The 9301-nt window shown below is 48.4% G+C and overlaps 5 protein-coding genes across 5 annotated transcripts, besides 9 other annotated features; all 5 read left to right on the top strand.

The window, feature by feature from the left end:
• Nucleotides 1-747, top strand: Tc00.1047053510967.30 (uncharacterized protein; the record flags this gene model as incomplete). The annotated part of the gene is made up of 1 exon (XM_800831.1): nt 1-747. A coding segment is annotated over one exon (747 nt), but the record flags the coding sequence as incomplete, so codon positions are not given.
• Nucleotides 1-9301: a sequence feature (heterozygous, non-Esmeraldo-like haplotype).
• Nucleotides 1058-1450, top strand: Tc00.1047053510967.20 (hypothetical protein, conserved; the record flags this gene model as incomplete). The annotated part of the gene is made up of 1 exon (XM_800830.1): nt 1058-1450. The coding sequence occupies one exon, from the start codon at nt 1058-1060 to the stop codon at nt 1448-1450; it is 393 nt and encodes a 130-aa protein (XP_805923.1).
• Tc00.1047053510967.16 (hypothetical protein, conserved) lies at nt 1707-3590 on the top strand (the record flags this gene model as incomplete). The annotated part of the gene is made up of 1 exon (XM_800833.1): nt 1707-3590. The coding sequence occupies one exon, from the start codon at nt 1707-1709 to the stop codon at nt 3588-3590; it is 1884 nt and encodes a 627-aa protein (XP_805926.1).
• Nucleotides 1792-1835: a microsatellite.
• Nucleotides 4877-5275, top strand: Tc00.1047053510967.13 (hypothetical protein, conserved; the record flags this gene model as incomplete). Its single annotated transcript, XM_800832.1, has 1 exon — nt 4877-5275. One exon carries the CDS (start codon nt 4877-4879, stop codon nt 5273-5275), a length of 399 nt encoding a protein of 132 aa, XP_805925.1.
• Tc00.1047053510967.10 (GPI inositol deacylase precursor, putative) lies at nt 5560-7248 on the top strand (the record flags this gene model as incomplete). The annotated part of the gene is made up of 1 exon (XM_800829.1): nt 5560-7248. One exon carries the CDS (start codon nt 5560-5562, stop codon nt 7246-7248), a length of 1689 nt encoding a protein of 562 aa, XP_805922.1.
• Nucleotides 7359-7388: a microsatellite.
• Nucleotides 7468-7499: a microsatellite.
• Nucleotides 7600-7650: a sequence feature (AT_rich).
• Nucleotides 7746-7769: a sequence feature (AT_rich).
• Nucleotides 7769-7948: a mobile genetic element.
• Nucleotides 7769-9301: a mobile genetic element.
• Nucleotides 7927-7951: a sequence feature (AT_rich).

Genomic DNA, 9301 nt, shown 5'->3' with positions numbered 1-9301 from the left:
TTGCTTGTGATGGATGCTGGCACAGTACGCGTTTTGGTAGCCGCGCTTGGCGACGATGAACATGCTGACTTGAATCATGTGGCGATATTGTTGGCGCGACGTATTTCGGAGCTTCCTCATGTGAGTTCCGTTCTTGTCTTCGAGGATTCCCTTTTTGAGGTGTTGCAAGACCTTTTAGAATTTCGACACGCGTCAACACAGTTGACAAAACATATTCTCCATCTCTTTGTCAACCTCTCTGGCCATCCCAAGCTTCATTTCAAACTTGCGAGGTCACGACGTCTTGTGTTCTTTGCGATTGAGACCATTCTCCTTGTACTGAACACGGATATTGTTGAACAGGCTTCAAGAAAAATGCACCGCGTGATGAAATCTGTTCCCTCACCTTTGGGCGAGCCCCACGTAATTTCGACAAAGCGAAAAGCTTTACCCTTTGCTCCTGCGCTCTCTAAATATGTTGGATGTGCATTGAGGCACGTGTCTACGGCTGTGCCTTGTGCAATGATTATAGCGAATCTCCTCTCATTTCCCGAGAATAGAGCATCAATTTTTTCTTTGTATCCGGATCTTGTGCGTGCACTGGAACTCTGTGACTCACAAAAAGTTTCAATCCGATTGTGGGAGGTGGCTCGCTGCGCGATAGATTACTTGCACGACGATGAGGCGATGTTGGAGACGCAATTGCTGATGCACTTCGAATCTCCAACGGTGGACGATGCGACCGTTAAAACAGGGAACTCTGCGTGACGTCTTATATCTTTAAATGTTGGGCCGATTTGTCTGTTGCTTCTTGTGTATTTTTATCGAAATTAATGTGTGGGTGCGTTGAACCCTCATGATATATTTCTGGTGGTGGTGTTGGTGGTGGATATGTATGTTTCTTCAATGGCGCTGTTGTGTTGAGCGAGGGAGCTGTTCTATCACTGTTGCCTGCTTTCTGTGTATATAAGACGAAGGGAGAGGAATAAAAACACAATCAAACACAAGAACGAACAGAACAAGGGAAGAAGAAGAGGGAGCACACATAGAGGGGAAAGGTGTGGGGTGGGGTGGAAAGATGAAGGCCTTAGACTTTGGAGTCGTCATGCAGGATCAACGTATGGCCCCGCTTACTCAATTCATGGCAAGAATGGCGCTTGATGGGGAAATATCGCCTTTTCACTGCGATGCGCTGATGATCTCGTCCTTGTACCGTGCCGCCTTGGCGCCCTTTTGCTGCGTTGAGGACGAGAGAGACTCTGCGTCAGTGTGCACCGCTGTTCTTCGCGACGTATTTGCTGGCGCTGAAGCCGCACTGGATGACACTGTGAAGTGTAGGGAACTGACGCCCGCTTTCATCACGCGGAGTAGTGACGGAAGTGGCCTGCTCGCCGAGCGCCGCCTCATTCTTCGGCTGAGGAGCCAGAAACGTATGGTGCGCAGTGTTTCCTTGCGCACAGAATCACACTAATGGGGGTAATTCTGTTTTTTTTTTTCCTTTTTAAATATATTTTCGGGCGGGTCACGGGGATGCAAATATTTTGACAGAAATGAATGGCAGAGCAGAAGCCACTAAAAATTATTTGAACGCAATTCTTTTTTTTTCTTTTGTTTGCATTTAATCTGTTTTTCATTTCTGGCCATTGATTTTATTTTGCTGGACCCTTTTCCCTTTTTATTTGGAGCTTGTATTTTACTTTTGTTTGCACGCAATTGGCCGGTAAGGAATGGCAGAAAAAGAAGAAGAGAGCATGGCGTCGAGGTCGGTCTCGAGCTCCTACTCGGATGACTCGTCGTATTCCTCCTCCACACGCAGCGACAACAGCAGCAGCGGCAGCGGCAGCGGCAGCGGCAGCTCCACGACGTCCTCCGAGGAAGGCGTGGAAACCCAGACGGGGGCTCGGCGTGCGCCAACGCGGCCTGCGGCTGGTGATTCGGCAACTTCCGCCGCCACCGCCGTCACATCGACGCCGTGTTCCGGACTCCGCTCTCTGCAACTGAACCCGGAACTTGTGTTTGAGCAGCCCGATGCCAGCTGGATTGACATACCACACGGCTCTGGTAGTGTTTTTCGTCGCGTCGTAACAAACTACGATGACTTTCCCGAGAGACGCTACCGTGTCATTGACTACTTTCGCACCGCCGTAGAAATGTTCGTCACGCAGGTGCGCCAAGAATACACGCATCAGTATCAGCAGGCAAAGAAAAACGACCGAGCAAACATTCGCTTCATCTGGCGAAACAAGGGGGAATTAGCGATCTGCTTTGCGGCGTGCTGCGACATGCTTAAACTTCTCTACGATAGATTTCGCCCCGGGCTTGAAAGACCGAACTGGGATGGAATTGTAGGTCAGTTTGTTCTTTTTTTGATGGCTGAGTCCAGGATACCGGCCGCCGTTTTGACGGAACAGACGTACAAGACCAAATTTCTTGATTGGCGGAAGGGCGGTACCCGTTATCAGGGCGAGCAACTGACATCAAACGTCCGTTTTCCTTCCGCAGAGGAACGTCGCACAAAGATCGAGACCTACCTTCGCTCAGGGGAAGGATACAGCATAGAATCAACAGGGGTGGACCTTCCGTCGGTGGTCCGTCCCGTCCCCACGCACGTGAAAATGACAGATGCACCGGTTGGGCAGGAAGAGACGCGAAACAACGGCGCATTTGATGTAAGTAATTTGGCTTCTCCCCTTGTTGGCTTTTCACGTGCCAGGCCCCCCGTAAAGATGCGAAGCAAATCACACATGAAACCCCCACAGGCAGTCATTGCTGGGAAACAATCTGTAGAAGAATACAGGCATTTACATTGGCTTGCAAAGCTCACCCAAATCACTGGCTGCTCTCCAACACTTGAATTTCCGGCTGAGCGGTCTTACATGATACTGGCGTTTGTTCGACTTTGCGAAACATCCGAGATGCCTGAGCAATTTGCGACTATTATGAATATATTGGTTAGGTCTAGTCTAACGATTCAAAGCGCATTTGAGCGGGGTGGGGGTATGGTGGTGCTGCGTCGATTTGTAGGCACACTGGTTCGGCTGAAAGATGCCTGTGGGTTGATAAATTTATTGGAGCAAATACTGCGACTGAAACTTTCTTCTTGGAGCCACAGCAGCCAACAGTCGTGGCTTCGGGACCTTTTGGGAAATAGTGGAAATGACTTGCGATGGTTGCGTGCTCTGGACATAGTGCCGCCAGACAAGCAAGCTACCTGGAGTTCGTTAATAACGGCGTTGGAGCAACGCTATGTTCTGTCAAATTCAAGAGAAGAAGAAGTACGGCGTGGGGCGAAGCGTGCACGATTAGATAATGACGAGGCGTTGCGCATGTCTATGGCGGACAATGTTGGTGTAAGCAAGCTTGCGCCCTATATTTCCACTGCCTTTTGCGTCTCATTACCCGGCGAGTTTTGTGCTCCGCCTCTTTCCTCAGACATGGAGCAGGACACTATTTCTTTGTTGAATAAGAAGCTGCAGTACTGCGAGGAGGCGCAGGTGACGTGGCGTGACGCCATCTTGAAGGCGCTCGGTGGCAGTTGCCCAGGCATACCCATTCCTCTCTGGTACGACCCGTATCAATTGCTTGGTGTGGATCCCTATCCTGCGAATTAGGGTAACGATTTTTTATTTTACTTTTGCTATGTTGTTGCTGTTGCTTAGGGCTGACGGCTTTCCCCTGACATTTCATCGCCTCTGCTTTGCTCCTTGTGATGCCTTTTCCCGGTTTTCTCTTTTCTTTTATATTTTGTGTCACACACACACACACAAAAGGACTTTGTGGGGTTGGCCAACACGGCCGTTCAAAGGGGAAAAAAGGGAACAGAAATGTTAGCCCTCAGCGTTTTCTCTTCTTTCCTCATGCGCCGCATGAATTTTTTTTTGTGCTTTAGATCTCTGCCACGGCTGCCCAGCGCCGCGGACGCGTCAGGGGAGTTCTACGGGCGTTTCGGTGCCATATTGGTCTCCATCCGCTCAAAAGTACGAAGAAAAGAGGTAGGCCCTGCGCATACTATTGGGCGCGACGCTGCGTGATTCCTCGTCATGATTCCAATCTTTCATGCTTTCTGTGACACTTCCACATGATCTAAAATTACACATTGTCATAGTTACAATGAACCCTGTTGCAATCTTCCCCTTTCTGCCCCTTTGTGTTCTTGAGGCGCTGCGATGTCTTATGCATGTAACGCGTTCTGTTTGAACCGAGTCAAACCACTGACGAGATTTCACCATTGTACACTGGCTGAGCGTCCCTCTTTGTGTCTCTCGCACTGTTGGGTGCGACGCTGTGTGATTCCTCGTCATGATTCCAATCTTTCATGCTTTCTGTGACACTTCCACATGATCTAAAATTACACATTGTCATAGTTACAATGAACCCTGTTGCAATCTTCCCCTTTCTGCCCCTTTGTGTTCTTGAGGCGCTGCGATGTCTTATGCATGTAACGCGTTCTGTTTGAACCGAGTCAAACCACTGACGAGATTTCACCATTGTACACTGGCTGAGCGTCCCTCTTTGTGTCTCTCGCACTGTTGGGTGCGACGCTGTGTGATTCCTCGTCATGATTCCAATCTTTCATGCTTTCTGTGACACTTCCACATGATCTAAAATTACACATTGTCATAGTTACAATGAACCCTGTTGCAATCTTCCCCTTTCTGCCCCTTTGTGTTCTTGAGGCGCTGCGATGTCTTATGCATGTAACGCGTTCTGTTTGAACCGAGTCAAACCACTGACGAGATTTCACCATTGTACACTGGCTGAGCGTCCCTCCTTTTTTTTCGTTTATGATTGTCTTTTAGTGCTTTTAAAGAGAAGAAGGGGGAAGTGAATCATTAAAGGCCAAGGCCTTTTTTTTTTTTGTGTGTGGGAGGCTGGAGAAGACAGGGGCTGTGGGGGAATGTCTCGGAATGATGTGGATGGCTCATTGAATGACGTCAACCCGGACTTATTAGAACTAAGCAAAGACCCGGTTGCCTGGCGGGAGCAGCGGCGACGTGCACTGCAAGAAAAGGTGTTTGGTCACGGTAGAGAGGGCGGCAGTTCTGTGAGTTCCGTCGCTCCTGCACCTGCCAATGGCCCCCCTTCTGGTGCAACGGCGTCCAGTGCGCCCAGCGTTTCTGGTGAATTCGGCCGAAAGATGGAAGAGCACGAGACGCACGTTCTTCAGCAGATCATGTCCCACAAGCGGCGACGTGATGATGCAGCCAAATCAGAGGCGACACCGGCCGTCTCGGCGAGCCCCGTTGGGCTCTCGATGAAGGAAAAACTCTTGCGGCGGTTGAAGAACCCACATTAGCACTTTTCGCGGTTTTATTTTGGACGAGTTTAATAGTAATAATATGAAAAAAATGGTTGTAACTGCATATTTGCAAGGGTTATGTGTGTGAGAAATATGTCACACGTTTGCTTATTATTTGTCTGTAGCTTTTCTATTTAATTTTAGCTGAATTTGCCACTTTTTTTTTTTTCTTCCATTTCTTCTTCTTATTACCACTAGGTTGTCTTCTTTCTTGTGCGTGTGTGTGCTGAGCTTTCTTGTTTGTGAAAGTGCTCTTAAAAAAAGAAAATAAATAAACGGTGATGCGGCGTTGTTTTCTGCACTGTGTGGTTTTGACAGCCACAATTTTTCTGTTTCTTTCGGCCTCTTTTGGGGAGGCGCAAATTACTGCGGAAAACCGGGCCGGGAATTTGACTCGGAGGGATTCAAGGGAAAAAGAGAAGTGGGGCTGTGTTTTATGCACCTTTATTACCGGACTTGTGTCTCAACTGAGGCAATTGCATGGGGTCTCCGCGAATGAGGCACTCAGTAAGTTTTGTGAATTTTTTGGCTCTCCCAAAGGCCTTATGTGCCGCCTCGCCAGTCTTATTTTGTTTCGGAAAGCTCTTCCTCTCATTGACGCAAACAACACCCCTGACGTTGTGTGCCGGACATTGTCGTACTGTAAGGACCCGAAATGCCATATTTTCCCTGTTGGAAACGCCACCGTTTCAGTGAAATCCCTGCGGAAAATACATCAGTTGGAGAGGGTCAAGGCAAAGGACTTGTGTAGTCAGTTGCCGATGCTTTGTCCAGTGAGACGTGGTCTGCGTCCCGCGTATGATGAGGATGGCGATTTATTCTCGACCTACCCCACGAAGCGCGGGAGTGATTGGCGGGGCCGTGACTGCGACGACAAGGATCCCAAGGTGTACCCCGGCCGCAATACCACGGACGCTTTCAGGGACGAGAACTGCAACGGCATTTTTGGAGTGGATAACGTTACAGGGAAAACATACGAGGAATTGTGGTGCCTCAACTCCTCGTCGATGGGCGTTATTGCACTGGGGGACAGCGTCACGGCACATTTTGGTATTCCAGCCGATTTTCTTGAGGTCCGGAGCCTTTCAACCGCTGGCCTTGCTAATATTATGGGCATCATTGCGAATGATTTTGATTGGCCGATGCTTTCTGGCATCACTGGCTTTGCCAATGTGTCAGATTACAAGCCGAATCGCGAAGGTTTTATGAAGTCTGTGTACAGCGAACTGTTGAAGCGAAATAAATGTAATCATCGTGACTACCAGAATATTGGCGTAAACGGTGCCTTAGTTAGAGACCTTAGCGGAATGCTGGACTTTGTTGCTCGGAACCGAACTGCTTTTGTAAAACCAGCACTCATTTTTTTTTCGATGGTCGGTAATGATGTATGCAGTCCTCCTCCCCGTGCCACCACGCCACAAGAGTATTACATAGGTCTAACTAAAGCTCTGGAAAAGGCAGAGACCATATTTCCAGCTGGAAGTCATGTTTTGGTGCCTCCTTTGGTGGATGGTCGTATTTTGTACAACACGATGCATAACCGCACGCATCCAATAGGGAGTTTAAACAATGATGTCACATATTCAGATTTCTATGATTTTTTAAATTGTCTTGGAATTTCTCCTTGTTGGGGGTGGATGAATACCAACGAAACCGTCCGTAATGCCACCTGGAAATTGGCCCAGACGCTAAACGCACAGTTACCTCGAATTTTGAAAGAATCGGCGACGAAATTTAAGAACATTAAGGTTCATGTCCTTGACGATGTTTATTCGGGCGTTTTGTCTTCTTTTAATGGGTCTAAATGGGAGCTTCTAGAGCCCGTTGATGGATTTCATCCCTCACAATTGGCCAACGCGTTGCTGGGTGAATATATGTTTAAAAAAACAGTTGAGTTGGGTATTATTCCACCGGCCAACCCATTCAACGATCTTATTGAAAACCGCTTCGGTGATCAAGGTGGACATTGATTTGAGTCAACATTTTGCTCTTCTTCCCTTCCTTTTTATATAAATATATTTGTTTGTTTTTCTCTCTTTTTTTTTATTTGGAATTGGCCGTAATGTTTGTGCTGAGCGGATTTTTTTTTTTTTTTTCCTTTTTTTTCTTTGAGGTATATTGTGCTTTTCCTTTTTTTCCCAGTCTACGATGAAATATATATTTTTATTCCGCTTGACTTCACGACATGGATTTATTTATTTATTTATTTATTTTTTTACTTGAGCGTTTTGGTCGGGTGCATTTATGGGATTTTTTAAATCCTTTTAATTGACGATGAAAGCGTTTTCCTGAACACTGTGGGGAAAAGGAAGTGACAGGTGTAAAAAAAAAATTATTATTTTTTTTTTTTTTTAAATTTTTTTATATTTAATGATTGAATGAATGACTCTGCGTATGCGTGTCTGCGTAGGATTGGGAATTGCCAGTCATGGTGTCTCTCTTGGCCTGCGAATGTTGGGAAGTCGTGAAAATTTTTTTTTTTAAATTTATAGGAGCTTGTGAAAAGAAGGATCACGGGAGAGCTGGCTAACGTAATGAATGTATGTGTATATCCTGATAAATGAAGGCATTCTTTATGATACTTTCTACCGTATGAATCTTTTGGGAAGAACGCGACTTTGTAGGGGCAGGGAACCGATAGAGGCCAGATAATATTTTTAATTTTATTTTTTACAGACACACAGCCAGGTAAGTTTAAGGAAATTACTTTGGTTCCCTACACACCCTCCGAGTGGTGTGATATTGGCGCCCGTCCCTGGGAAATGGTGTGCCAATGTGGCGAGACCCAGGTACAGATGACGTTCGTTGATGGTAACCAGCTGTCGGATGAGACGGTGACCGTGACCCCATCAGCGACAGGCTTATGCCTGTTCCATGGGCCTGCCTCTAAAGCATGGCAGGATTCTACTCTTATTGGACATATTGCGAATCTCCGCGCGCCTCAGATCCCTAACTTTGAGACACAAGTGCTCCTGCCCGCTATGGGGGCAGCCCGGGAGTTGGGGCACCAACAAGGGCTCATCACTGCTGAAAGGGAGCGCCTGAATTTTGATTACACAAACGCTGTCGCGGACGTGCAGAATCGAAATGCTCAGCTTAACTCGCGGATTGAGGAGGCGCAAATTAACCTATCGGTAAGGGAATCCACTATCGCCGGGGCCGGCAACCAGGTCCTAGAACTACAACACCAGTTGGAGGCCGATCGCGCCCAATTACGGGAGCGCGAATTCAACTTGGGAGTCCTCACTGGTCAATTCCGGGAACGGGAGGCACGCCTTAACGCACTACAAACCGCGCGGGATGCGGAGACGGCGGGGCGGGACGAGTCCCCCGCTACTCGACACGTTGCCAACGATGGCGTAACTACAATACCGCATCAAACGAATATCTTGATGGCTGGAGGCGTGCCTAGCAGTGCGGCCCGACGCAGTTCGGCAGCTTACAGACGCCCTCACGGCAATGTTGGGAGACCACATTTCCACCCCTCCACGCTGTTGCCTTCCCGCACTTCTCCCCTGGACGTTCAATTACCCATGGAAGAGGGCCGCGGTTTCTGCGCATTCGACGTCACTACGTGGCCCTCGCGTATATGGAATGAGGGAACTTTCGGAGTCGTTTTCGACCTCCGGTGCGCATACCAATGCTGGCAACAGGAAAACGAGCAGGTTAAACTTGCCTTTGGCAATTTGGTCGAGTGGATCGGCGCGCTGGAAGTCCTGCAGGATCCCCCCGATCGAATCATGAATTTGGGCAGGTCCCTACTGAATACATTCCGGATGCAGCTCACGATGGCATCCGATCCCGGCATCCGACTTTCCAAACTGCGCGCCCGTCTTTACACCGCTGTTCACCAGACGGACGCTTATGCCAGGGCTGCCCGGCTTTTCGTCGATCGGCGAGAAACCCAACGCACTGTGCGATGCCAACGTTGTCATATCTTTGGACACGAGGCGTCTACATGCAATGTGCGCCCGAGAGGGAATGACTCACAATACAGGCGCCCTTCAAAAAACGGCAGAGGGG

The sequence above is a fragment of the Trypanosoma cruzi genome, genomic scaffold, assembly GCF_000209065.1.
Source record: "Trypanosoma cruzi strain CL Brener 1047053516999 genomic scaffold, whole genome shotgun sequence".
Lineage (NCBI taxonomy): Eukaryota > Euglenozoa > Kinetoplastea > Trypanosomatida > Trypanosomatidae > Trypanosoma > Trypanosoma cruzi.
This window is presented reverse-complemented; position numbering and strand designations above follow the sequence as displayed.